This window comes from Ictidomys tridecemlineatus, chromosome 7, assembly GCF_052094955.1.
Source record: "Ictidomys tridecemlineatus isolate mIctTri1 chromosome 7, mIctTri1.hap1, whole genome shotgun sequence".
NCBI lineage: Eukaryota > Metazoa > Chordata > Mammalia > Rodentia > Sciuridae > Ictidomys > Ictidomys tridecemlineatus.
Window position 1 is genome coordinate 238,924 of NC_135483.1, and position 27,958 is coordinate 266,881.

General features: G+C 46.7%; 1 protein-coding gene across 12 annotated transcripts; it reads left to right on the forward strand.

The window, feature by feature from the left end:
• Positions 1 to 55: 55 nt before the first annotated feature.
• Znf7 (zinc finger protein 7) lies at positions 56 to 27,073 on the forward strand. 12 transcript variants are annotated; one of them, XM_021723038.3, is made up of 5 exons: positions 56 to 183; positions 2,004 to 2,047; positions 2,418 to 2,577; positions 4,241 to 4,357; positions 7,342 to 9,290. In XM_021723038.3, exons 2-5 carry the CDS (start codon positions 2,045 to 2,047, stop codon positions 9,102 to 9,104), a joined length of 2,043 nt encoding a protein of 680 aa, XP_021578713.1. In that variant the 5' UTR covers positions 56 to 183; positions 2,004 to 2,044; the 3' UTR covers positions 9,105 to 9,290. The 12 variants fall into 12 exon arrangements, with proteins under 12 accessions (XP_021578713.1, XP_005316071.1, XP_013212186.1 ...); XM_005316014.5 differs by having other exon boundaries at positions 2,451 to 2,577; XM_078016418.1 differs by adding an exon at positions 529 to 661 and having other exon boundaries at positions 60 to 183; positions 2,004 to 2,577.
• The last annotated feature ends 885 nt before the right edge of the window (positions 27,074 to 27,958 follow it).

The window sequence follows — 27,958 nt, forward strand, 5'->3', positions numbered from 1 at the left end:
TGGCCCCGCCCTCTGGCTCCTGGCCCTGCCCACCGCCCTTGTGCCTTGCCCCGCCCACTATCGTTTTCATCCACGCCCTCCTCTGACCCAGGCGTCTCTCAGGCTCCGGGCCCCGCCGTCCCCAGGGTTCAGCCACGCCCTCCCCGCGGTCTAGTCCAGACAGGCTCCTGTCCCGCCCTCTCGGTAAGCGACACCCCCATGGCCCCTGTCCCGCCCGCCACAGACGCTAGCCTATTCCTCGAGCTCCTGGCCCAGCTCTTGGGCCTACTCTAAACCGCGATACAATTTGCCTCTCCTTCGGGCTCCGGCTCCGCCTCTTCCTCTCAAACCCGGGAGGCGGGGCAGGGAACCACCGAGACGGCCGAACCTCCGAGCGGACCAGAACGGCCGGAAGTGGGCAGGGTGCGTGAGCGAGGCCCGTTTCAGGCGGCGTCGCGCATTTACGGGCCTTGGGCTGGCCTCCGGTAGGGTGAGTCGGTGTGGCGCGCTGGGTTGGCCTCTACTTAGGGAAGCATGGGCTGCTTACAGAGGCGGTGAACGCTTGGCGGAGGACATGGTCGGGCAGCGGCCGCCTTGGACTCCGTCGGCGAGAGGCGGCAGTGGAGCGGCTGAACCCCGCAGCTACCCCCAGGTTGCTCGCGGACTCCGGCGTCCTGCCTGAGTAAGGCGAGCCCTAACTGCGCTTTCCCTCCCGCCCTGGGCTGCTCCGCAGTTCTCCCTGGTTTTCCTGCATAATCACTTCTTCTAGGGTCCCGTCTTTTCCTCTCACTTTCTGCTCCTTGCAGGCCTTCGAATCGGTGATAGTGGCAGCAACATTGGTGCCACTGATGTTGGGTGGGTTAGACTGTCTTCGAGTCCTGGCTCCCATTCAAGGCCTTCCTTTCTCTTACTCTTCCAGCCCTGGCAGCAGCCCCCTAAATATCCAGGCTCCAAGGGAGCACCGCCCTCCAGTGGTCACTACGGTCGGGGTCGTGCTCCCTGTCCCATTGGCCTGGGGCCACTTTCTTGGCCAAAAGCTCCTCTAAGAAGCACTTCCCATTCTGACCTCTCACGGGACTTCCTGGGGAAGGTCCAGAGGTCGCTGTTTTAGTGAGGTCTTTAGCTACATCAGTAACTTCTGGGGCTGGTGACAGATGCCAGCAGTAGCTGATCCCCGGATAGAGTTTATGTACTTGGAGCATGCTTCCTGCATTTGATCCTATCTTCCCTGCAGTACATCATCCTGGCTTGTATCTATTCCAACCTGCAGTTGCTGCACGCCTGCTGCCTGTGATCTACCCACACTGGCTCCTTCAATCTTATTCTTGATTGCCTCAGGCCCTTTGCACATGATGTTCATACTGCCGGGAGTGGTCTCCCCAAGACAGTCACCTTGGCCTAGATCCTTGAAGAAGTAACCCTTTAGACTAAATGATTTTTTTGTTTTGTTTTATTTTGGTACTGGGGATTTAACCCAGGAGCACTTTACTACTGTGCCACTTCCACAGTCCTTTTTATTTTTCATTTTGAATCAGGGTCTCACCAAATTGCTAAGGACGTTGTTAAGTTGCTGAGGCTGGCCTCAGACTTGCAATCCTCCTGTCTTAGCTTCCTGAGTCACTGGGATTATGTGCCACTGCCCTCAGCCTAAATCAGTTTTCCAATTAAAGGTTTTCATAGTTCCCCATATCAGCACTACCATGGTTATGATATTTTGGTTATTTTGCTCTTTCCTCCACTAGCCTGGTCCATGAAGGTAGGATTATTGTGCATTCACTACTGCCTCCCCTTTGCCTACTTGAGTGTGTGGTACATGCCAGCCACTCCTGTGTGGACTGATTGACATCATACACAAACACACTGAAAGATGCACAAGGCTTCAGGGGCCACATACTTAAGCACCAGGGTTGCTTCAACCCAACTCATGTGCCTGCTGTGCAGGAAACACAGTACCACCTTGATTTTCTTAGGCGTTAGGGAGCTTCTACCACCCTGACCTCTAACCCTTTCATAATTCCCTGCAGGTGTCCCAGCCAAGACCAGTGGACACCATCCATCAAGCCTCATGGTAGGAAGCTTGGCTGCCTCCCTTCCCACACTTGCTCTGGGAAGCCTCCACCTCTTACTTTGGGCATCTACCTTGCCCCCTGGGCCTGGACGCAGACCCAGACCCACCCTCAGCCCTCACTGGCTCTTGCCAGGCTCAGGCACCCCCCTTGTCACCCCAAAGGCAGTGAGCAAACCTCTGCCAGATAGGCCCATCTGAGGCTTGTGAGAGGGAGGGTCATATGGTTACTGAGAGCCAGGTCCCTCCTCTCCTCTTAAATTTCTCTTTCCTCGGATTTTGGAGGAAGGAGCTAGGCAACTTTTGCCCAACCCCTTGGTGCACCTGCCTGAGATATGCTGTGATGCCGTGCAAGAATGGGGCTGGCACCCAGGGATCCCTGGGGTGCTGGTGTTTGTCCTTTCAGGAGACGGTGACATTTGGTGACGTGGCTGTGCACTTCTCCCGGGAGGAGTGGCAGTGTTTGGACTCTGGCCAGAAGGCCCTCTACAGGGAGGTGATGCTGGAGAACCACAGCAGCGTGGCTGGACTAGGTGAGGTGGCACCTTGGTCCCCCTCCCCTGCACAGTCAGCACCCACACAGCCAGGCCTGCATCAAATGTGGGGGAGGCTGAGTGCTCAGACTGTCTTGGGCTAAATAGGGGCCTCAAACCTGTGCTAGGCTGGTTCCAGACTTTGCACATATCAGGTGACTCAGCCTTCACTGGTAGGTGAAATTCTGAGAGTTAATAAAGCCTGTTTTTTCTTTCTTTCTTTCTTTCTTTTTTTTTTTTTTTTTAGAGAGAGAGAGAGAGAGAGAGAGAAAATCTTTAATATTTATTTTTTAGTTTTCGGCAGACACAACATCTTTCTTTGTATGTGGTGCTGAGGATCGAACCCGGGCCGCACGCATGCCAGGCGAGCGCGCTACCACTTGAGCCACATCCCCAACCCAAGCCTCTTTTTTCTTAAGCTACTAAATTAATGTTTGTTTTTCTTTTTTGGTACTGGATATTGAATGCATGGCACTTTACAGCTGAGCTACATCCCCAGCCCTTTTTATTTTTTGAGACAGAGTCTCAACTAAGTTGCTGAGGATCTTGCCTAAGTTTCTGAGGTTGGCCTAAGTGATCTGTCTGCCTCAGCCTCCTGAGTCGCTGGGATTGCAGGCATGTGCCACTATGCCTGGCCAGAATAAATTTTTTTGAAGACAGTGTACAGAGCAGATAAATGCAGCTTGTGTGGGCAGCAGTGGCATGTCACATCTTTTACCAGTTGCTGGAAGGCTTCTGACTTCAATTCTAAGATGTCCCTGAGGCTTAGAGGTGTGAAAGCATTTTATACAAAGTCTATCTTACAGTATATCAAAGGTGAACACCACACGGATTCACATTGTACCTTTACCCTTCTCTCATGTTTGGTAATGCTGGTTAGTTTTTTGTTTTTTGTTGTTTTCAGTACTGGGGATTGAGCCTGCCAGGGCTTCATGCCTGCTAGGTGAGCATTCTGCCACTGAGCTGCATTCCCAGCCCTGTCACATTTTCACATAATGTACTTTGGGTTTTGTCTTATATCTTGTGTCTTTGAGGTTTTATTAGTTATTCCCTACTTCAAGCTCTTTGAGATGGCCTACATTTTCTCCTGTGAATTTTACAGTTTATCTTCCTTATTAATATCAAGGCTCCACCATTGTGTTGGAGTTAAGGAGAAATCCTGTTTTAATTTATTTTTTTTTCAAAGAAAGGTAGAGAGAGAGAATTTTAATATTTATTATTTAGTTATCGGTGGGTACAACATCTTTGTTGGTATGTGGTGCTGAGGATCGAACCCGGGCCGCACGCATGCCAGGCGAGCGCGCTACCGCTTGAGCCACATCCCCAGCCCCCTGTTTTATTTTTGTCTGAGCATTGAAACATTTCCCCAACATGAATTGCTGACAATCTCCTTTTCCTGTTGATGCTCTTAAAATATGAAGTAGTGTGTTTCTGCGCTATTCTTTTCTGAGAGTCTGTGGGCCAGCTTCCTGCTTGGTTTGTTTTTGTTTCGTTGCTTTGGTTTTTGGAACGCTTCAGCCTCCCAAGTGACTGGGACTGCAGGTGCATCACCGCTTCTGGCTAGTATGTGCTAATATCTGGTAGGGTAGCTCACCCTTTTTATTTTGGGGGGATGTCAAGTACTAGGCATGCTCCTAGCATCTCCTTCTCTGACCACACACAGCAGGATTCCTGGTCTTCAAACCTGAGCTGATCTCTCGGTTGGAACAGGGACAAGAGCCATGGGTTATCGACCTGCAGGGAGTTGAAGGGACAGAAGCACCATGGACCTCCCAGACAGGTGAGGTGTAGGTCCTGTAGCAGAGAGCCTTTGGGAAGGAGTAGCCTTCCCAAAAGTGGGAACTAGAGAAGTGGGAGGTTGGGGTGAATCCCAAGGGCTTGACTGGCCTGCTGGGGGGGGCATAGGCACAATAGGTGTGGGACTTCCATGTAATGGCAAGAACACAAAACACCTGTGCATTCAGCAAAGTTTGCTTTTTGAAATTGTACACATTTTGTTCAGTTTCTAATTTTACTAATATACCTATCGAAGAAAGGCACAAATCTGTGGATCTGAGGAAGCATTAAACTTTGCTTTCCATTTCCTCTACTCAAACAAATTGCCCCTGCTGCTGTCTCTGGAACTTCTTGGGGCCTGGGGAACCAAGCCCCTCAGATCAGACCCTGGTGCACTGGCCTCCTGCAGCTGCTGCAGCAGAGTAACACAAATCAACAACAAATGTCTCACTGTGAAGCCCAGAAGTCTGCAGGGCTTGGCCCTTGTTGCCTTTTCCAGGATTGGGGACCTCATGCAGTTGTTGGTGTTCCTTGGCTTGTAGATGTGCCATTCCAGACCCTGCCTCCTTCACTTGTCAGCCTTCTTATTGTTTGTCTGTCCTATGTAGCCAGCTCCTTATAAGAACTCTTATTGGATTAGGGGCCGCCTGACATCCTCATGTTAAATTACTATGAGTGCAGCCATCTATTTCCATGTTCCCCTCTGTCCCTCCTGCAAAGGTTCCTTCTGATCCTCCCTGTGGAGGAGACAAAGCTGGAGGATGGCCAGTTAAAAACCAAGCTTCCCAGTAAGGTGCCTGCATGGTGGAGGAAGGTTGTGGAGAGCACAATGTGCCAGAAAAGCCAGCTGCAGTGGGCAGAATACAACAGCTTGATAGGTTTATGTGCAGCAAGTTGTACCCATAAGGGGATGAAGCAAACACAGGGTAACCATAGTGATCTCAGGACGAGATTGTGGGCCCTAGAGTACGGTATACAGGAGCACATAGCCAGAGGCATGGAGTAAAGGAAATACTCAGGCAAGTTCTTTGTCCCCGACTGGTCACAGCTGGCATCAGATATCGATGGGGACTAGAGGGAACAGTGGGCAGAGGGCAGAGTCTGCAGCAGTCCCTCCCCATGCCCTTGCCTACCACCAGAGCCCCCTGATGTGTGACTCCTAGCTCTTTGTTCCCAGATAGTGACAAGAGAGTCATAAGTCAGGCACTGCTGTGCCTTTGCTCTGGGAGGACATGTGGTGTTCCCTCTTCCAAAGATGCTTTGCTTTTTCATAGTGCTTGCCTTTTCCCAGAGATTGCCCAGAGTTTGCTGGAGAAGGACCTTCATGTTCCAGGGAAGGGGAGAGGACCTTGAGCTTCAGTTACAGGGGTGCCATGCAGGAGCTGTCAGTGCTAAATAGGGTCAGAGAGAAATGGGCCAGGCAGGAGGTCAGAGGCTGCCAAGAGAGGAGGCTGCAGGAGGCTGGGCAGCAGGACAAGGTGGGGCCATGGCCTGGTGTTGTGCAGGGTCACGGCAGAACTGGGAAATGTACATCAAGCCTCTTTTGGATGTAGACACAGGGACCCAGAGTGTGGAAAATATGAGCATAGCCAGGTTGTCTATGATGTCCTGGTCCTTTGGTTGGTGGTTGCAAGTGACTGTGAGCTGCTTGGTTCTGTGTAGCCCAAGACCTGGGCATTTCCACCAGGCCTTAGCCCTACCAGGGATGCATCTCACTCTCTTTTGGTCCTCTGAGTTTCTGGCAGGGGGAAGAGCAGGAGCAGTACTTGCTGGGAGTCTTAGTGTCCCACTTTCTCACCTCCAGGCAGAGGAAGGCTTTGGAGGAGGGATGAGCAAGCCCTGCCCAGGGAGTAACTTATCTGTGAGGCTGGGGTGGGAGAAGGCTTCCTTGAGGCTCCAAATGCTGTCCTCATCATCATGGCCTTGTGCAAGCTACTCAGCTCTGAGCCAGTCTGCCTCCCGTGGGTGAGGCTTCTGCTGACCTCACTGGGTTGTGGAAGACCAATTAGCAACCACTGGGATCTGTTCCCATCATGCAGAAGAGTTAGGTAGGTGGGACCCCTTTCTGGAAGACATGGAGATCACTGGAAGTTGGAGACCCAGCCGCTAATGATTAGGAGTGAGCAGAGCTGTGAGGCTGAAACCCTCACTGGGTTGTGAATTTGCTGTGGGTGGAACCAGGCTGATTGTGACTGTGACTGTGACTGTGTGATTATGATCATGGAGAAGTGTGGTTTCGGCAGAGGTGCTCTCTGGGATTTTGGAGTGGGAAGGAGCCTGAAGGAAAGTCCAGGAGGAAAGCAGATGTCAGGAAGGCTTCCTGGGGGACTGACGGGTTGGACCCTCCAGAAACCTGTCACAGAGAAAGGGAAGTCAGTGTGGTCTGCTGGGTGTGACCACTCAGCTTCCAGCCTAGCAAGGAGTGTCAGGTGCAAATGAGTGGCAGCTGGAGGGAGCAGAGAGTAGCCATAGGCAGCCCAGGCACTCTGCCCTCTTCTGAGCTCCCTGGGTAACCCCCCTGCAGCTCTACAGCCTCAGTCTCCCATTCCTGCCCATTCCCTCATTCACAGGTCAGACCTTTTTCTACCTTCCCGTTTAATGGCTGGGATGCTGGGGACCTCTGACTCCCTCTAAGTATCCTTTTTGGCAAACTTTCCACCTTCAGGTTGGCTTTGTCCAGTCCCATTTTGCATTCTTCACAGTGCCCCTGGGATGCACCTCTTCTCACAAACGCCTCTTAGGTCATGCAACTCCCACCACTCTGCCTAGCAGAGAGGAGCACTTCACCACTATGGACCAAAAAGCATCAATGAAGCCAAGTATGAGGCCTCTCCAAGTACCTCTTCTTGCATACATCTCCCCTTGTGGTGTGTAGCAGTGCTCCATGGAGCCCATCCTAGGAAGGGCTGGCCTTCCCCACCACTTCAGTCTTTGCCCTTTCTGTGAGCTCAGTACATATAGAGTATTTTCATTTCCTGTTTATTTCAGATTCTACTGTTAGGCTTGCACATGAGCAGGGGGACATGGACCTTCTGAAGCCTCAGGGTCCTGGCTCTGCAGACACTTCCAATACTGAGGTCTGGTCAGAGAGACTTCCAAGCAGCCCTGTGCTGAGAGAAAGGGGCTCCCTTCTCCAGAAACAGTGTTTGATTCAGGGGTCCGTGGCTCCCAAAACCTTCACCAAGGACACTACACAGGAATCCCAGGAGCTGGGGGCCAGTGGCCTCAGCTGTCAGCCTGGTAAAGGTCAGAGAGCTGGTGCTCAAGGGATGTCACAGCATTGCCAGGTATGCGGCAGAGACTTTGGACGCACTCCAGATCTGGCTCCATACCAGGAAATTAGTGTACAGGAGAAGCCTAACTGCTGTCAAGAATGCCAAAAACAATTGTCTGGCTGCTTTCAGGGGAAACTTTCAAGTAACTGCTGTGGAGAGAAGCCATATGAGTGTGAGGAGTGTGGAAAAGTCTTCAGGCTGTGTTCACAGCTTAATCAACACCAGAGAATCCACACTGGGGAGAAACCATTCAAGTGTGTGGAATGTGGAAAAGCCTTCCGCCTGAGCTCAAAACTAATTCAGCATCAGAGAATTCATACTGGAGAGAAACCATACAGGTGTGAGGAATGTGGGAAAGCATTCGGTCAGAGCTCCAGCCTCATCCATCATCAGAGGATCCACACAGGAGAGAGGCCCTATGGCTGCCGGGAGTGTGGGAAGGCTTTCAGCCAGCAGTCTCAACTAGTCAGACACCAGAGAACTCACACCGGAGAGAGACCCTACCTGTGCAAGGAGTGTGGCAAGGCCTTCAGCCAGAGCTCAACTCTAGCTCAGCACCAGAGGATGCACGCCGGGGAGAGATCTCAGATGCTCAGAGCCTCAGAGAGCCCAAGCCTTGTTGTGCATCAGACAAGTCACACTGTGGAAAAGCCCTTTAAGTGCAATGAGTGCGGGAAGGCTTTCCGGTGGATCTCTCGCCTGAGCCAGCACCAGCTGATTCACACTGGAGAGAAGCCTTATAAATGCAATAAGTGCACAAAAGCCTTCGGGTGTAGCTCAAGACTCATTCGCCACCAGAGAACTCACACTGGAGAAAAGCCATTCAAATGTGATGAGTGTGGGAAAGGCTTTGTTCAGGGCTCACACCTCATCCAGCATCAGCGGATCCACACTGGAGAGAAGCCCTACGTGTGCCATGACTGTGGGAAAGCATTCAGCCAGAGCTCCAGCCTCATCTACCATCAGAGGATCCACAAGGGAGAGAAGCCCTATGAGTGCCTCCAGTGTGGGAAGGCCTTCAGTATGAGCACGCAGCTCACCATCCACCAGAGGGTGCACACCGGGGAGAGGCCCTACAAGTGCACCGAATGTGGGAAAGCCTTCAGTCAGAACTCAACCCTCTTCCAACACCAGATAATTCATGCAGGAGTGAAGCCCTACGAGTGTAGTGAATGTGGAAAGGCCTTCAGTCGGAGCTCTTATCTTATCGAACACCAGAGAATACACACTAGAGCCCAATGGTACTATGAATATGGGAACACCCTGGAAGGTTCCACCTTCGTGAGCCGTAAAAAGGTTAACACCATAAAGAAACTGCACCAGTGTGGTGACTGTGAGAAGATATTCAGGTGGCGCTCACATCTGATCATACACCAGAGGATTCATACCGGAGAGAAGCCTTACAAGTGCAACGACTGTGGCAAAGCTTTTAACCGTAGCTCAAGGCTTACACAACATCAGAAAACACACATGTGATAGACCTTCCATCTGTAGGAATGAATAGATGTGAGTAAACCTGCAGCCTTAACTTGCTTATGTTACATGAGGTCATTTATACTGGCAGGAAAGTAGAGTGTTGGGATGGATTCAGAATTGCTGTTAAGAATGTCCTGCTTCATGCAAAATGTTTATTTACCCATTAAATAAAACCTGTACCCCTCACACTCAGGGTGGTGTCTGTAGTTTTGGGTTTATAGAGGGCAGGGCCAAGGGCCCACTTAGAGGAGCAGGCATGAGGGGGACCGTATGAGCCCTGCCCCATAGCAGGCTAAGGAAGTCACCTCAAAGGGCTTCAACAATGAGGACGTGTTGGCGCTGTTAGAAGACATCCAGAAGTGGCATTCCTAGAATTCACTTCTGAATGCTTTGCGTGACAGCTTCACTTAAAAGTCATCTCTGGGTAGAGCCACCCAGGGCTAGCCCTATCCCCTTAAGAGGTAGGCTGGGTCCTGAGTTTGTCCTTCAGTGTGGGTGCAGCTGGCATTCATGGAGCAAGGGTCTCAAAAGTCACACCTGTTGTCCAGGAGCTTGCTGTGTGACCCAGGATCTTTTTGCCTCCCTGAAACTTGGAGCTTTTTTGCTTACCTGAAAATGTGTACTGTTGATGTAAGGAACCCATCTTTTTGTCCCTGGCAGAGGATAAGCACTTGTGACAGTGGGTGGAACACAGAGCCCTGGGTTGGAGAACCATCTTGTTTGGTGCAGTGCCCCACTTTGCAGGGAACACATCTGGAGAGGTCAAGATGCATTTGTGCTGTGTGGCACATTTTCTTGAAACTTCTCAGCCTGAACCAAAAACTGCAAGGACTGAGAGAGCCAAAGAATGTGCCCTTTCTGGAAACCATGGAGAGCCCACTGCTCCTCAATAGATCTGGAGATGGAAAGCAGGTTACAGTAGTGGCCAGGGCTTCTCTGGCTTCTCTGTGTGCCACCTGGGTGGGTACACATGGTGGGCATGCCAGCTGAGAAACAAATGGGGAGTAGCCACCTTCATGGTGAGTGGTAAGAGCCTGCTCTGGTGGGAGCTGTTTTTTTTTTTTTTTTAATATCTTTATTTAAATCTTTATGTGGTGCTGAGGATTGAACTCGGTGTCTTGAATGTGTGAGATGAGCGCTCTACTGCTGAGCCGTAGACCCAGCCCCAAGGAGCTGGGATTTTAACTCAGGATTTTTCCTGCCAACACAACCTTGAGAGGTGGTCTGAGTAAAGCACATTGGCCTGTCACTCCTGGATCACACAAGACACCATGGGAAGGCTTGGGCTGTCCACAGCTCATGATTGTGACAGTGACTGAAACTGACTTCACAAGAACCTGCTGCTCCGCCAACCACTCTGGTGAACCTGTCAGGTTGGGCATGTCTTGAGTTTGTCTCAGAGCAACTGAGACCACAGCGCACAGGCCTCCCCAAAGTACATGAGACCCACTGCAGTACTGGCATATGTTCTGGCCCATGGCACCAGTCTCAACTGGAGGCATGTGGGCTCTTACCCACTTACGCCAGGGTTAGTGCCCTCTTCCTTGACAGCAGTGTGCTTCAGAGCTTTGCCCAGGGACTGTCCTTGTCCCTGAGGGATGTAACCCAGATAGATTGCCTGTCAGTAGAGCATGTGTAATCTTGACTGCATCTCACCGGGGCAGCTATTTGGCTCCAGCTTAGTGTCGCTAGCTGCCTGTCTAGATGGTGACTCTGCTCACAGAACATGTTGATATGACTGTGTTTCATCTCAGGACTCAGAAGACTTGGCAACGAGGGCTCAGTGAGCTTGCTTTGTGCAGCTTTCTACCTCCCAGGGCCTAGGGCTACTCTGACATGGCGCACACAGGGAGACTGCTTCCAGTCCCATGAGAAGGTGGGCCTTACTGCCTGCCACCCTGCTGAAGGCTCGATGAGCATCAGTTAAGCAACTCGGACGGTTTGTTGTCTTTATTGATTTTGTTTTGTCTCTTCTGTGGTTTTCCACCTTCCTGGCTGCTTGGCCTTTCTTTTCCTTACTCTCCTAGCCTTTTCTGCAAGGGTTTTAGTCAAGGCCAGTTCTGCACAGACCTCTTTCCTCTGTTGCAGTGGTCACTGAGTAAACCTGTTTCCACTGTCTTCAGCATCTGGCTTTGTTTTCTTCCGTAAGCAGGGACCAACTGTCACTTCAGGTGCAGATCACCAGGCAGAGGACTAAGTTGTCTGCCCAGAACAGGCCAGGCTGAGTACCAGTGTGTGTAGACTGACATGGGATGGGAGACTGCTGGGCCTCTTCCTTCTGCCTCCCACACACTTTCCATGCTGCTTTTCACCAGGTTTCCTGTAAAAGAGCCAAGGAGCCCAAAAGTATGTCCTGCTCTAGATAGACCGCATTCTGCTCTGAGAAAGCATCTCTTCACCTTTCATTTCCTAAAAAAGCTCTTCCTCTGCTAAAACCTGATACATTTTCTTCAGCCTAGAAGATCCAAGCAGGGGTCTCCTTGGTCTCTGGAGGGACTTCCTTGAGCCCCCTGATGGTGACACCCTGGCTGTCTGGCAGAGGCCTTGAAGCTGAGTCCCTTCCTTGGGTACCTCCTGAGATAGGGGATGGAGACTGGGCCAGGCCTCAAAGTGCTGTTTGAAATGGTTTTGCATACCTTCAATTTTTTTCTTCCTTTTTTTTTTTTTTTTAATTCTTCAGCTAAAACAGCAGAATTGTATACAATTGAGAAACGAGTTAGTCCAGAATGCCAAAGTTCCCAGGCAAAGAATCAGTGGGGGATGCTATGAGCAAGGTGGGTCTTCTCTCAGTGGTGGTCTTGGTGACAGGATGGCAATGTAGGTTCTACATCCACTGAGACAGAATCTGGGGAGTATCAGGCAGTCAACAACTCCTACAAACATCCTGGCCTCTTGCAGTCCTTATTTTTGCTCCTTTGGCCTCCATGGTGTACAAGCTATTTTACTTAGACCTCTGCTTCATCTTTCTTCTTTTGCTTTTCGGCCTGTGCATTCGCTTCTTCCTCCACTTGGCTCTCATAATGCAGAGGTTTCCAAGATGATAGTGCTAAAGAGTGGGTACCTTAAATTTCTTTCGGCAAACCTTACTAAGATGGGCTCTAACAGTGGCAAAGGCCAGACAGCCTTCCTCCTGTGAGGGCCTGGGTGAATTAATTACTCTCTCTGGTATCAGTAATAGGGTTACTGACTGCTTTGAGGATAAAGATCTGTCAAGATACAAAACATACAACACTGAACATGGGGCGCATGTTAGCTTCTGTCTTTGTTAAAGGCACCTGTTTCCCCACCTCCATGTGGAGACTCTTGGTACAGGAAATGGCATCTGCATCCTTCCAGTGGCTTAGGCCCAGTACTCCTGGAGTGGCCTTTCCCAGCCAGGGTGTCACCATCAGGGGGCTCAAGGAAGTCCCTCCAGAGACCAAGGAGACCCCTGCTTGGATCTTCCAGGCTGAAGAAAATATATCAGGTTTTAGCAGAGGAAGAGCTTTTTTAGGAAATGAAAGGTGAAGAGATGCTTTCTCAGAGCAGAATGCAGTCTATCTAGAGCAGGACATACTTTTGGGCTCCTTGGCTCTTTTACAGGAAACCTGGTGAAGAGCAGCATGGAAAGTGTGTGGGAGGCAGAAGGAAGAGGCCCAGCAGTCTCCCATCCCATGTCAGTCTACCCACACTGGTACTCAGCCTGGCCCATTCTGGGCAGACAGCTTAGTCCTGAGCCTGGGGGCCCTGGCTGTGAGCGCATCTGAGCTTCCTCCTCAGGCCTCTGGAATGCACACATTATGCACCTCTGGGAGAGTGGAAGAAACATCCTGGGTGTTTTGAAGATAAAGGTAAGTGGGGTGAGGCTACCTGGAGTGCCCCAGGCACGGGCCCTCTCCTGTCACCCAGGAACCAGCCACGACATCTCTCCTTCCCAACTCATCCCCAGCTTGTTCTGTGAGCCACTCTGAGTTGGTGCTTTACTTACCTCTGTGTCCCTCTTGGCCCAAGAGAATGCACCAAGATGCATGTAAGGTCTCAATGTGTGCTCCAGTGCTTCTGCCAGCCTTGCCCAGGTTCCCCAGGATTGGGATCACAGCTGTTCCCTCATCTGACTGCCCGGTGCACTTGGCTTGAGCAGTGGTAGAAGTTTAGGTTCCAGCGCATAAGAAGTGAGTTCAGCACCCAGGGGCCTGTCAGGGTGGTGAGATGGGCCAGAAGAGGAGCCAGTGGCTAGGGCTGTGCTCACGCTGTGTGCTGTCCTCTGCCCCATCCTCACGGCTCCCAGGTGCCTGCCTCACCACTGCATGGGAGCTGAGACAGCAGGCATGCTCAGGGCTGGGCCTCAGGCAAGCTTCTCATCCTTCCAGCCTGTGCCTTCCACTCAGCTCTTCTTGACCCAGCAAGTCCTTCAGGGGCCCAAAGAGCCTCCTAATCATTTGTCTGAGAGCTGGCCCTGGCAGGAGCTCAGGCTCCAATCCTGGAGTTGCACTCCAGGTCGGTGCCGCTCCCCCCACCCCCCTGCCGGCCGAACTTAAGATTGCTCATGTGAATTTGCAGGAACAACAAAAAAAACAGACACAAATTACCTTTACAAAAGCTTCAGGATGGCTCCTCCACTCTCTACCTCAGGATCCCCAAAAGAGAAAGTCATGAGACTGGTAAGAGAGAGAGAGCATGTTTGGAAGTGGGCTTTTATTGGGAGGACTCGTTCTTTAGAAAGTTCTATCCTAAAAAGGGCAGAATGGGCAGGGTTACAAAGGACAGATGAGTGAAACTGGCCCATGGCACTAGTCTCAGCTGTAAGCATGTTCTGGAAGCACGTGGGCTCTTACCCACTTTGCCAGGGTTAGTGCCCTCTTCCTTGATGAAGGGATGAAGACCACCTTTACTGTCGCATTCTTCATGACTAAAACACTCAGGGTCACTCCAGGGGAACTGGGCTCCACTAAATAATCACACAAGACAGAGATACCTTTTTCTTTGGGTCCTGTGATGGCTCCTCTGACCTTAAGGGTCCACAGAAAGAACACGTGCTGAACCCTTTTATTGAGGAGAAGCCATTCAAATGAGGCAAGGGGTCAGGTTTCAGGCCGTTGAGTCCAGCTTCCTGATGTCTGCTGTCAGCAGGTCGACTGACATCTAGGAAGGCCACACCCAAAGGCAGAGCAAGAGAAGGGACACACAGAGGGCATTTCCATGGAACATTCTATCCCAAACAGGGCAAAGGGGTAATATCACAAAGGAACAGGTGAGTGTGGCTCAACTCTAAGGGTGATCCCTACATCTGAAGATATGCCCTCAAACTTCCTGGACTGGAGCAATGTCCAGATCACTATGAAAGGTAGTGACCAGTCAAAGCCAATCAACATATAATTACAGGATAGAAGGTGCGAATCATTCAGAGTGGCTCCCCCACATATTCCCCCCCCTTTTTTTTTTTGAGAGAATTTTAATATTTATTTTTTAGTTTTTGGCGGACACATCTTTGTTGGTACGTGGTGCTGAGGATCGAACCCGGGCCGCACGCATGCCAGGCAAGCGCACTACCGCTTGAGCCACATCCCCAGCCCCATTCCCCCTTTCTTAATATAAAAAAAAAGCAACTGGGGAATTATATCTTTTAGTCACTGGATTCTTGGTTCGAGATCATCATGGTCCACTATGGAAATGCAAAAGGAAATTAGGAGAAAACATATCATTTCAATAATACATACAATCAACTTGGAAAATTCGGGTTATTATTACTCTGTCAAACACTCATCAGAAGATTCTTAATTTTTTCCCAATTTTATTGGGAAGCATTGTGTTTGGCCATAGTAACACATTTTCATTTGGCATGGCATTTAAGCCTTTCCATAAACCATAGGACAGAGGGCTCAGTCACAATATTTATTACAGTGGCTTCTAGAACACTTTAATTTGGTTCCCGTCCTTCCATCAGCACCTCTCTGACTATGAAGGATCTTGGAAGTAATTTAAGTCAAATATTAAGAAAACCCAATATGTTGTAAGTTTGAGACATAGCCATAAAGGCTGTAATTGTAGAAGCAAGGAATAATATTTAGTCACTTTAAGGATCATGAGACCAGCAGCTTACCTAGTTCTGGTTAATTGACATGCACCTGTTTCAAAGCCTGAATATTAACTTCAGCATATTATAGTTCTGAAATATTAGCTGGCAATAACTAGTGATACAGTAAGATAAGTTGTATTCTTACAGGCTACAGGATATTCATCATTCTTCCTCTTTTAAAAAAAATGTTGTAGTTGTAGATGGATAGAATGCCTTTATTTTATTTGTTGATTTTATGTGTGCTGAGGATCAAATCCAGTACCTCATGCATGATAGGCAAGTGCTCTGCCGCTGAGCTATAGCCCCAGCCCATCATCCTTCCTCTTAATTCTCACATTTAGGGAGTTTATTGGTCTGTCAATAATATAAATATTTTTGAAGACAGAAGTCAAACATCAAAACATATTTTTGGGTGCCATCTCACATAGAGTTTCTAGGAATTATGGCATCCTCATGTGATTGTTCTTGTCCATTTTAGAGACCAGCCTAAAATATCCACTATTTCTAGATATCTTATGTTCTACTGACATGCACAATCCATCCACTTAGGAAAGGTGCCAGTTTCTACTGTAGAATGATTAGGGCGACGATACATTGGTGGATATTCTATGTAGATTTAAACAATAAGATAACAAATAACCCAATCAACAAATGGGCCAAGGACCTGAGCAGACACTTCTCAGAGGAGGACATACAATCAATCAACAAGTACATGAAAAAATGCTCACCATCTCTAGCAGTCAGAGAAATGCAAATCAAAACCACCCTAAGATACCATCACACTCCAGTAAGATTGACAGCCATTATGAAGTCAAACAACAACAAGTGCTGGCAAGGATGTGGGGGAAAGGGTACACTTGTACATTGCTGGTGGGACTGCAAATTGGTGCAGCCAATTTGGAAAGCAGTATGGAGATTCCTGGGAAAGCTGGGAATGGAACCACCATTTGACCCAGCTATTGCCCTTCTCGGACTATTCCCTGAAGATCTTAAAAGAGCATACTATAGGGATACTGCTACATTGATGTTCATAGCAGCACAATTCACATGTGGCATTTATACACAATGGAGTATTACTCTGCACTAAAAAATGACAAAATCATGGAATTTGCAGGGAAATGGATGGCACTAGAGCAGATTATGCTAAGTGAAGCTAGCCAATCCCTAAAAAACAAATGCCAAATGTCATCTTTGATATAAGGAGAGCAACTAAGAACAGAATAGGGAGGAAGAGCATGAGAAGTTGATCACCATTAAACAGGGTTGAGAGGGGGGAAGGAAAGAGAGAGAAGGGAAATTGCATGGTAAAGGAAGGAGACCCTCATTGTTATACAAAATTACATATAAGAGGAAGTGAGGGGAAAGGGGAAAAATCAAGAGAGAAATGAATTACAGTAGAGGGGGTAGAGACAGAAGATGGAAGGAGAAGGGAGGGGAGGGGAGGGGGGATAGTGGAGGATAGGAAGGGCAGCAGAATACAACAGATACTAGTATGGCAGTATGTAAAACTGGATGTGTAACTGATGTGATTCTGCAATATGTATACGGGGTAAAAATGGGAGTTCATAATCTGCTTGAATCAAATGTATGAAATATGATATGTCAAGAGCTTTGCAATGTTTTGAACAACTAATAAAAAAATAAAAAGACCACTGATACAGTGAAAATAAATAAATAAATTACTGGTCTGTATAGGAAAAATCTATTTTAGTAATCTTTCTGACAATTGTTCAGACAGGTAAATATAGTCTTAATCTCTAAGGACAAGCATGATTGGCTGGTTTAGTTTTCTGATATGTTGTCTTTTTCTCAAAGGATACTCCCAGACAGCCTGTTACCATAGGATCAACAGCTAGGGATAACTGACCATTACCGTCAGCACAATTCATCTAGTTTCCTTGGTGGACTTTCCAGTCCACACCACAATGTACATTAAAAACAGACCTGGGAAATGGGTCCACAGAAGTCTCTTCATGATTTTTACTTATCTGGCGAGCTCATGAAGCTGCATGGTTATAAACTCTGCAGCTGGAAATTTACCTTCCTGAGCCAAGTTTCTCAGTCATTTTCATGATGACTGGTTTAAACTCTCCTTGGAAATCTCATGTTCAGCAGCAGTGAGATTCTCAATATTACAATCAAGAAAATTTTGAAACATTTTTTAATATCTAGTGTGAATCTCTAGGGTTCTACTTTCCCCCATCTCTTTATTTAATAAAATTGAGTAAAGGCTTCACATAAGCCATAGTATCATGAGTTTAAGTTATAGATAATAGTACAAGTATTTAAATGATAAGAATAGATTTACCTTTCATTGATTATTGTAATTTTCCAATATAGACTAGTTAATTTATCTTAACAATTTAGAAAGAACCCTCAATCTCTTTCTGAGAAAAGGTCTCAAAATATCTGTATTTTAGAATATTATCCATTAAATAGGTGTCTCTTAATTGTCTTTTAGAAAATATGATTAAGGTTACTTCCCAGTATAGGGAGTAATATATACATTTTAGCATATTTTTATGGGTAATAGGTCCAATCAGAGAACTAATATAATACTAATGAATTTTTAACAAGGTTTGTAACTTTTATTGCTCAAAACTAACATATGACTTTAATTTGAAATACCTGAGTCTTAGTAAAATGTTCTCCCAAATCTCATAATTATCCAACAAGCAGACTGTGTAAGAATCAACAGTTTCTTTGAATAAATCAAATTTAGTCTTCAAGGAGAATTGTCAAAATTCGGATATAAATCAGATTAGTGTTTAATCAAGGATGAAAATTTATTCACCAAAATTAATCCTTGCGGGCTGGGGATGTGGCTCAAGCGGTAGCGCGCTCGCCTGGCATGCGTGCGACCCGGGTTCGATCCTCAGCACCACATACCAACAAAGATGTTGTGTCCGCCGAGAACTGAAAAATAAATATTGGAAATTCTCTCTCTCTCTCTCTCTCTCTCCTCTCTCACTCTCTCTTTAAAAAAAAAAAAAGAAAAAAATTAATCCTTGCCTTAAACAGTAATAATCATTAGACAATAAAGACATTCCTTAAAGGAAAAAAACTTAAATCTTAATAGGTCTTTATCATGTCAAAATATGGACAAAATCTCAGCTCACATCAGCATAGTTAAATCAGGGAAATAGCCTGAAATAGCCTTGAATTAATCAGTTAAAATTTTTATAGTCAGTCCAGGACATATAATTTTTTAAAAATTGTTTTAACTTTCTATATCATCTGTCTAGATAGCTATAAAAAGATCTTTCTATTTAGGAAAATACTTTTATCATTAAAATCTAGAATATAAGAACCTTGTTTCACCCAAAGATGATTTCTTTCTTATTTTTAGGATCTCCAAAATGTGCTTCCATTCTATTGAAGCATCTTTTTCTTTTAGAGTTTTTCCTGGTTATACTTGGAACAATTTCTGAAAACCTTAGAATCTAAACAAATTTTTTTTTTTTTAAAGAGAGAGAGAGAGGGGGACAGAGAGAGAGAGAGAGAATTTTAACATTTATTTATTTTTTCTTAGTTCTTGGCGGACACAACATCTTTGTTGGTATGTGGTGCTGCTGAGGATCGAACCCGGGACGCATGCATGCTAGGCGAGCGCGCTACCGCTTGAGCCACATCCCCAGCCCCCCTAAACAAATTTTTGATAAGAAATGTCTCAATGAAAATATAGTTAAAGTCCTTGGATATTTCTGTAGACAGAATTATATTTGTTTATCATCTTATAAAGTTTGTACAATAACTTTGAGAATTAAAGATTACTTAAAGGTTGTATTCTCTCTTTTTTTTTATTGTTGGTCGTTCAAAACATTACATCTTTCTTGATCATATTTCATGGTTTGATTCAAAAGGGTTATGAACTCCCATTTTTACCCTATATACAGATTGCTGAATCACATCAGTTACATCAATTACATTTCCATTGATTTACATATTGCCATACTAGTGTCTGTTGTATTCTGCTCTCTATCCTATCCTCTACTATCCCCCCTCCCCTCCCCTCCCCTCTTCTCTCTCAACCCCATCTACTGTAATTCATTTCTTCCACTTGTATTATTCTTCCCTTACCCCTCACTTCCTCTTGTATGTAATTTTGTATAACCCTGAATATCACCTTCCCTTTCCATGCAATTTCCCTTCTCTCTCCCTTTCCCTCCCCCCTCTGGTCCCTATTTAATGTTAATCTTCTTCTCCTGCTCCTCGTCCCTACTCTGTCCTTAGTTACTCCCCTTATATCAAAGAAGTCATTTGGCATTTGTTTTTTAAGGATTGGCTAGCTTCACTTAGCATAATCTGCTCTAATGCCATCCATTTCCCTCCAAATTCTATGATTTTGTCATTTCTTAATGCAGAGTAATACTCCATTGTGTATAAATGCACATTTTTTTATCCATTCATCTATTGAAGGGCATCTAGGTTTGTATTCTCTCTTGAAAGCAAATTTATATTTAAATACATTTATCTCAAATATCTGTAACTAAAAGGTAGAGCATCAGATACATGCATATATAAAGCATATAAATTATGGGTTTTCTGTTGAAGAAAAACAATTAGATAAATATATATTAATTAATTAAACAATTAGACATGTTAATTATTTTATTGATTAATAATTATAGGTTATTTAAATACCTAGGCAAATATATATTAAGAATAAGGGCATAACTTATAATTGTAGTAATTTTATGTAACCACATGGTTCTGAGATATTTTGATCCATTGCAATTTATTTTTAAATAGGAGTGCACTCTTATATGTGATATCACGTGATGTAGCTGAAATAAGATCCTTATGTATACATATTTATTTCTTGTAATTATGTAGTCAGGAATGAGAATAAGGTTTTTTTGTTCATCACAGGACTATTGCTGGCTTTTGTTGCTGTGGTGAGCAAATGCATCCCCATAACTTCTAAAATTAAAAGCAAAATATAAAGAAGTATGTTTGATATCTCCCATTAATATAACATTATTTAGTAACAACCATAGAGAAAAGCCAGTTTATTTAACTCAAAAATAACTCAAATTTAGGGCTGCAACATAGAAACCTGTGGAATTAGATTTTGCTTGAAAAAGAAAACTTTTGTTAGCATTTACAGGTTGGCATTCTTAAAAATTCAGGCTCTGGGCAGCTCCCAGTAGCAAGTCTGAAACAGAACGTACAGGTCAGCAGCTGGAAGGAGGGACCAGAAGTCCTGTCTGAGTGACAGTGGAAGGACCAATGGGAAGCCTGCAAAAATGCAGGGGGTGAGACCAGGAAGCCCGGTTCTCCAGACAGGCAAAGAGCGGTTACCATGGTGACAGAAACAGCATGGAGTCCATTGCCCATTGTCCTGGGCAAAGACTCCCTAAGTTTCCCTAGCTGGTTGCATTTTGATTTTGTCTGCATTCCCCTGCCTGGGAAGGATCCTATGGGCCGGTAGAAGCTTGCCTTGTCTCTGTGACCTTTGCTTGCATCTTGTGTTCTTTGTATTTTGTACTTTTCCTTGCAGCACCTGGGTGCTTTAAAAGTGAGTTTTAGAGGCAGACACCAGTGAAGGCAGTCTGTGTTTGGCACCCAGGTCAGGTTGTGTAAGCGTTAAAAGCACTGCTGGCTATAGGTCTAAAAAAACAGACCCCATAGGGAAACAGTGGCTAAAGTCTTTTGTCCCCAGCTGCTGAGTTACAGCCATTCTGATCTATAGGACAAGAATGTAGTAAAGAGATTCAGTATAAACTTTCTGAGTGTTCACAAAAACAATAAAAAAATAAAATTCACTTCTCTACAGGAAAGATTCCTTGTATCAATTATCATCACAAAATTTTCTTTCCCTTTTTCTCATTCTCCAAGTGCAGACTTCTAATATGTAAATCCCCAAAATCTTTACCTAGTATTTCAAAATATAAAGATTAACCAAAATAATCCAAAAAAGTCCACAAAAGCACTTTTCCCATGTGAGAGACCATTAATCATCTTAATAATTCTTTACATTTATTTAGAGTCTCTAGAACTATAAAAATATTTTTTTTCTAAAGACAAAATATTCCCAAATATTAAAAAGTTTAACATCACAGATTTTTCTTCTGTCTCATTCACTTACTTCCTACAATTCAGCCCACAATACTCTGCAATCTAAGCATGCTTAACTTTTGGAGAAATTCCAAACCCACTACATTTCTAAAAAATCACCCTGGAGTCCCTGTTCGGGTGCCAATTGTCGTGTTCCTCATGATTGAAACACTCAGGGTCACTCCAGCAGAACTGAGCTGCATGAAATAACCACAGAAAAGACGAGAGATCGTTTTTTAATATATATATATATATATATATATATATATATTTATTTTTTAGTTCTAGTAGGACATAATATCTTTATTTATTTATTTATTTTTATGTGCTAAGGATCGAGCCCAGGGCCTTGCATGTGCTAGGTGAGCATGAGCACTCTACTGCTGAGCCACAATCCCAGTCCAGAGATACCTTTTTCTTTGGGTTCCACTGACCTTAAGGAGCTGCAGAAAGAGAGCAAGTGAGCACATACTGAACCCTTTTATTGAGGAGAAGCCTTTCAAATGAGGCAAGTATCAGGTTTCAGGGGGTTGAGTCTAGCTTCATGAGGTCTGCTGTCAGTAGATTGACTGACATCTCAGGAGACCACACCCAAAGGCAGAGCAAGAGAAGCGAAGGATGACAAGTGAGATGTCAGTCCTCACCAGGCTCTCCAGCTCGAGTGCATCCTTGTTTCCACTGGCTGAATCCCTGTTCATTTGCTCTACTATTTTTACTAAATTTTGGGGCTTTTGACCCCCCTTTCAATCCTTATCAGCTACCACTGGATTTCTCAGTGACATCATTTACCCTGGGGTCAGAAACATCTGGTCTGGTGTCTCCCCCCACCCCATCTTCTCGCCCTTCCCTCTTATCAGGCGAGGACAGCCTGCCAGGGGTTCACTCTGTTGATGAGGGTCAGGGGAAGTGACTGTCTGAGGCCACACTGGAGGGCTCTGTGGGTGTGCCTGGTGAGCCTGCAGGTTTCAAACTGGAGTTTTTAAAATGGAGTTGCTTAGGCTCAGGCCTAAGGCCATCCTCACAATGACTGATAACCTTCCTGCAAGCTCCCACTCTGTCCACCACCAGGTGACTCGGGGAGAGGAGCCTGTGGGCACCCTGCACATGGGGAGCTTATAGTCAGAAATCACAGCTCATTCACACTGTAGGGAAACCCCGGGAACACAAAGGAAGTGGAAAAACCATCCATTAAGTCACACCTTAGTGGATCTTGGAGAATTCAAACATGAGAGCCACCTCACAAATGTGAACAGCGTGAAGGCAATTTCAAAATTCACATTCCCCATGATGAAATTCATACTGGGGAGAGTCCCCACCATTCGAGAAATTTGGGAGGTGCACTGGCCAGAACTCCACCCATCCCTATCACACCCTTCACACTGGAAGGGCCCTATGAATAAATGACCCAGAGAAGCCTGTCACTTGTAGGGTACACTGTACTCAAGGCCAGTGGACACACATGCAGAGAGCCCAAAAGTGCAACAGGTGGGTAGGCTAGCACTGGCTGCTTAGGTCTTACTTGATAACAGACAACTCACACTGCAGAGGAACACTTCCCCTGTAAAGTGTGCAGAGGCCCAGCCAAAAGCTCTCAGTCACTCAGAGTTTCAGAACACCCATGGGAGGGAACAAGGCAAGCCTCTCAGGGACTGCTCAGATCTCAGCATGAGAGGATTCACACAAGGGACACATCACATAGGTGTGAGCGTGTGGGAAAACCAAATTACAGACCTCTGAGAAGTCATACTGCAGAGAAATCCCAAGTATGCAGAGTGGCTAAACCTTGTGAGAGTTCACTCCTCACCCACCAGCATAGACCCATACTGAGAAGGAAGTTTTGGGGTATCTGAAAGCTTCACATGGAGCCCCTCAGCACCTGGCCTTTCACCTAGAGAGAAGCTGCTGAGTGTTATGATAAATACAGTGATGTTTCTAACTGTATTAACCATCCTAAATTTCATTCTGTTAAGAACTGAACCTGCATGACAGACGTGAGATGGCCTCCAGGTATGGCCCACACATTTTTTGTGGAGCGGGGGCATTGGGGGTTGAACCCAGAGGGGGTTTAGTGCTGAGCTACATCCCAACCCTTTTTATTTTTATGTTTTGATTCAGCATTTCACTAAGTTGCTTAGGGCGTTACTAAGTTGCAGAGGTTGGTCTTGAACTTGTGATCCTCCTGACCCTTGATTCCTGGTGTACACCTCCGTGCCTGGCCCACACATTGTTTTGAAAGCACAATTCATAGTGAAGAGGGATTGTGGAAATGTCCCATAAGATGGTACATGTGCTTGGACCTCCAAATTTTGTAGACTTTATTATTAAAGTTCTCAGCTGTTTCATACCAATATCTATCTTGCTGCAAAATGTACAGCATGTGAGTAAGATGTCAGGAAGAGTTCATGCTTACACTTAGAAATTTAAAAGAGTGCATGGATATGTGCATAAACCTTCTCCTGTAGAGTGACGTGGACTTCTGACTGGAGACCCAAGCACTGTTTGTGGGTCCCAAGCAGGAAGCAAGCAGGGAGGCCGAGACAGAAGCACAGCCCTGTGCTCCACAGAGGTCGTCAGGTCACAGAAGCCAGATCTAGGCAGCCTGACAACATGAGCCCCAGAGACACATGTGGTCATTATTCTAGGGAGGCCCCAAGGAAGAGGGTCAGAACCACGGTGGTGGGTTCCCATCTGAAGAGGTCCTTCAGATCCAGTGAACAGGGAGATGTACAGTCACAACACCTGGTAGGGATTCAAGGGTTCCCAGGAGTGAGATGCTCCACCCTAGTAGATGGATACAAAGAGTGATAGGAGAAGCTTGGTGGTTGTCAGTCAAGCGTACTCTGGGAAGCTGATGTCAAGATGTATTAGACCAGGGAGGATGTTCCTGGGGGATGCCTACGTGAGAAAACGGAGCAATCGGACAGACTAGTTAGGCTATGATGGCCATCAAGGCGCATTTGGCCACAATTAAGGCAAGGCAGAGGGAAGGTTGGCTGTGAGTGTTCTTGGGGGCTGATTATTAGGCTCTCAGCTGGCAAAGCCAAGTGGACTGCTCAGTCCTTGGCAGGGAGCAGCCCTGGCGGCCTCAGCAGACTGGAGAACTCTATTGCCTTCATCTCCTACACCCGCAGGCAAGGGGCACACTCATGACCACACAGCCCAGTCCACCCCCTGTGCTCTGCAGAGAACCCACCTCAAGAACACTGGCCCCATGTTCTCACTTCCTGAAGTGGGATGAACTAGAATCCATTGCTGAAACTGGTCTGGGGTGACCTCATCTTCTCCTGTCTTTTGTTATTCATTCTAAAATACCTCACCTAGCAATTCAGTCCCTGAGCTTCATCACACAACTGTTTTCTCCTGGGCACAAGTTGTGGGTGCAGGTCCCTGTGAATCCTTGGTGACATTAGTGGTCCTGGGTCAGACACAGGTCTCAGGACTCCGGACTCTTCTTGGGCCGATTCAATGGCTGAGAACCGACAGCTCCCTCTGTGATGGCTGAGCCGTCCCTCGTGCTGCTGTCTTTTTCTTTCTCTTCTCTCCCCCAGCCCCAACCCTGTCCTGAGTGCCCTACCACTGAGTTGCATCCCCACACTGAATGGCCATGCCTTCCAGTCCTGACGCCTCAGGCTCTGGCCAACCAATGCACACCTTGTGGCCTGGTCCGCGACCTGCTCGGACAGCAAGGTCTTTTTTGTAGGGCGTGACCCTAAGCTTGAGTTACACTCACCTGTCCCTTGTAGTCCTGCCCTTTCTTAGATAGAACTTTCTAAGAACAAGAGTCCCTCCACCCCCCATAAAAGCTCACTTCTGAACATGTTCCCCCTCTCTCTCTCGTCAGCCTCTCATGACTTTCTCTTGCTCTCCCTTTTGGAAAGCCTGAGGCCAAGAGCTGGGGAAGCCATCCTGAAGCTTGTGTCAAGGTAAATTCTGTCTGTTTTATCTGGTGTCCCTGCAAATTCACATGAGCAATCTTAAGTTCAGCTGCCTGCACTGGTTGGGGGCGTCACCCAGCCCTATTTATTTATTTATTATTTGGGTACTGTGGATTGAACCCAGGGACACTTAATCACTGAACAAGGACATCCCCAGCCCTTTTTATTTTTTTATTTCGAGACAAGGCCTGATAAGTTGCCCAGGATGGCCCTGAACTTTCGATCCTCCTGCTTCAGCCTTCAGAATTGTTAGGACCACAGGCACCACACTGGGCTCCCTTGGGCCTTTGAGGTAACGTGGAGTTGAACCTAACCCCTGGTCTGCGTGGCAACTGCTCAGGAACTCAGCTTTCCACATCCTCGTTCCTCCGTCCTCCCCTTGATAAACACATGCTAATTGTTGGGAGACCAGCAATCCCAGGCTTGCCTGAAGCCTGAGAGTCCCAGGGGAGGTGTGACAGGAGCTAGGAGTGAGTGCAGGAATGTCCCCATGGACCAGAAGAGTGGAGGGATGGAACCATGTCTCACACATGTGCAAGTGAGGAAGGATGTCAACTATCCCTCGGGAACAACCCCTTTTGATAACTGGTATTCTCTTCAGACAAGAATCCCATCTAGCCAGCTATGCAAACATGTGGCCCTCCACTGCGCTTCCTGACAGGATGCAGCAGGGCACCAGAAAAGACCCACTAAGCCACAAGGCCACCTGGACTTGCCCTTCGCTCCTCCACTGGATCAGCCTCCGCCTCCAGCACCAAAACCATGACTTTCTCCCCTTATTCTTAAAAGGACATCTCTGTTTGTTTCGATGGGAAGCTGGCCTGAGAGTTGTTCTTCCTGGCATCTCCTATTCTCTGGCCAAAGAACCACATTTCTTTCACGGCAAAGTTGTTTCAGTTTTGCTACTGGTTCCACAATTCTGAGAGGGAGAAAGAAGCATTGTAGGTCAGAAATTGGTAACATGACCACCCTCAGTTTTGCTTGTCCTGTCCTTCATGTAATTGGGTTCATGAGGCTAAAAACCAGGCCTATTGCACATCACATCCTGGAGACCAGCAGGGTGTCCTGTCTATTATGGGGCATGCCACAGTATGGATCCCTTCCAGTCGACGCAGTCATACTGCAGGGTTTTTTGCTGTTATAAACAAGGCTGCTATGAATGTTCTTCCTTATGGGTTGAATTGTGTCCTTCAAAAGCATGTTGAAGGGCTGGGATTGTGGCTCAGCGGTAAAGTACTCACCTAGCATGGGCGGGACCCGGGTTCGATCCTCAGCACCACATAAAAATAAAATGCATTGTGTTGTGTCCATCTACACCAAAAAATAAGTATTAAAAAAAAAGAAAAGAAAAAAAGCATGTTGAAGTTCTAACTCCCCTGAAACCTGTTGATAAATATGGTCCTATTTGGAAATATAGTCTTGGCAGATATTGCCTCGTTAAGATGAGGTAATGCCATTGCCAAGTTAAGATGAGGTAATGCCAGAGCCAGGCAGGCCCTGTCTGGAGACGGATGCCAGCTGACTCACTCTATGACATGCAGAGCAGCAGTTTCAGATGAAGCCTAACCCTGAATTACTACATTTTGTAAAGCAGTAGTTTGCCATGAGCTGCTCCATTTTGAGGAGCAGTGACAGGTGGAACAACTCTATACCTTGTTTGTACTAGTGCACAACCACCATCTGCCCAGCACAGCCCTAAGGTACAGATTGATAAATAATTTATTGGTATCAACTTATCATGGGGCACCTGGACACATGGACACCCCAAGCTATATCAGAAAACTGAAGTGGGCTGGGGATGTGGCTCCTCGTGTGCGGCCTGGGTTCGATCCTCAGCACCACATACAGACAAAGATGCTGTGTCCGCCAAATACTGAAAAATAAATATTAAAGTTCTCTCTCTCTCTCTCCCTCTTTCTCACTCTCTCTCACTCTTTCTTTAAAAAAAAAAAAAGAAAGAAAACTGAAGTGGGAGCTTATCAATCTCACCAGACACAATCCCCTCCCTTGAGATCTGTAAATGGAGGAGCCCCCCACCCCTACACTAACCCCATCACCTGGTCACTTGTCACAAATCTGGCCCAGGAAAATCCCTACAGTGAGCTTCAGTTCTGGTTCCTTTGGGCTTCAACACCGCACATTTTCTCCTGCCTGTGACAACCAGGCCCAGACCACCCCAATTGACACTGAGACTGAAACTGCAGTCAGACCCTCAACCTTGGCAACTCTGGGGAACTGGTTGGATAAAAACCTCAGTCCAGGGCTGTGGCTGTGGCTCAGTGGTAGAGGGCTTGCCTGGCAGGTAAGAGGTACTAGGTTCAATTCTCAGCACCATTAAAAATAAATAAAGATCTGTCGACAACTTAAAAAATACTTAAAAGCATCCTGTAATTGTGTGGTGCCTGGACGCTTTCAGACTTACTCTGTGACATATATAAAAATGTGTGTGTGTGTGTGTGTGATAATTGTGTGAAATATAATGTGTGATTTGAGAGTTATTAGAAATTAGACTGGGGGGACTGGGGTTGTACCTCAGTGGTAGAGCACGCGCCTAGCACATTCAAGGCCCTGGGTTCGATCCTCAACAACACATAAAAATAAATAAATAAAATAAAGGCATTGTGTCCAACTACAACTAAAAACTAAAATATTAAGAAAAAATTAGACTGGGGAACTGGGGTCATGGCTCAGTGGTACAGGGCTCACCTAGCACAAGTGAGGCACTGGGTTCGATCCTTAGCACCACATAAAAATGAAATAAAGGGAGGGCTGTGACTGTGGGTCAGTGATAGACTGCTTGCCTA

Coding starts and splice junctions, on each gene's coding strand:
- Znf7 (XM_013356732.4), top strand. CDS start 2,268: ATGGTTACTGAGAGCCAGGTCCCTCCTCTCCTCTTAAATTTCTCTTTC. Junction 2,578..4,240: donor CAGCAGCGTGGCTGGACTAG/GTGAGGTGGCAC, acceptor GACCACACACAG/CAGGATTCCTGGTCTTCAAA. Junction 4,358..7,341: donor ACCATGGACCTCCCAGACAG/GTGAGGTGTAGG, acceptor TGTTTATTTCAG/ATTCTACTGTTAGGCTTGCA.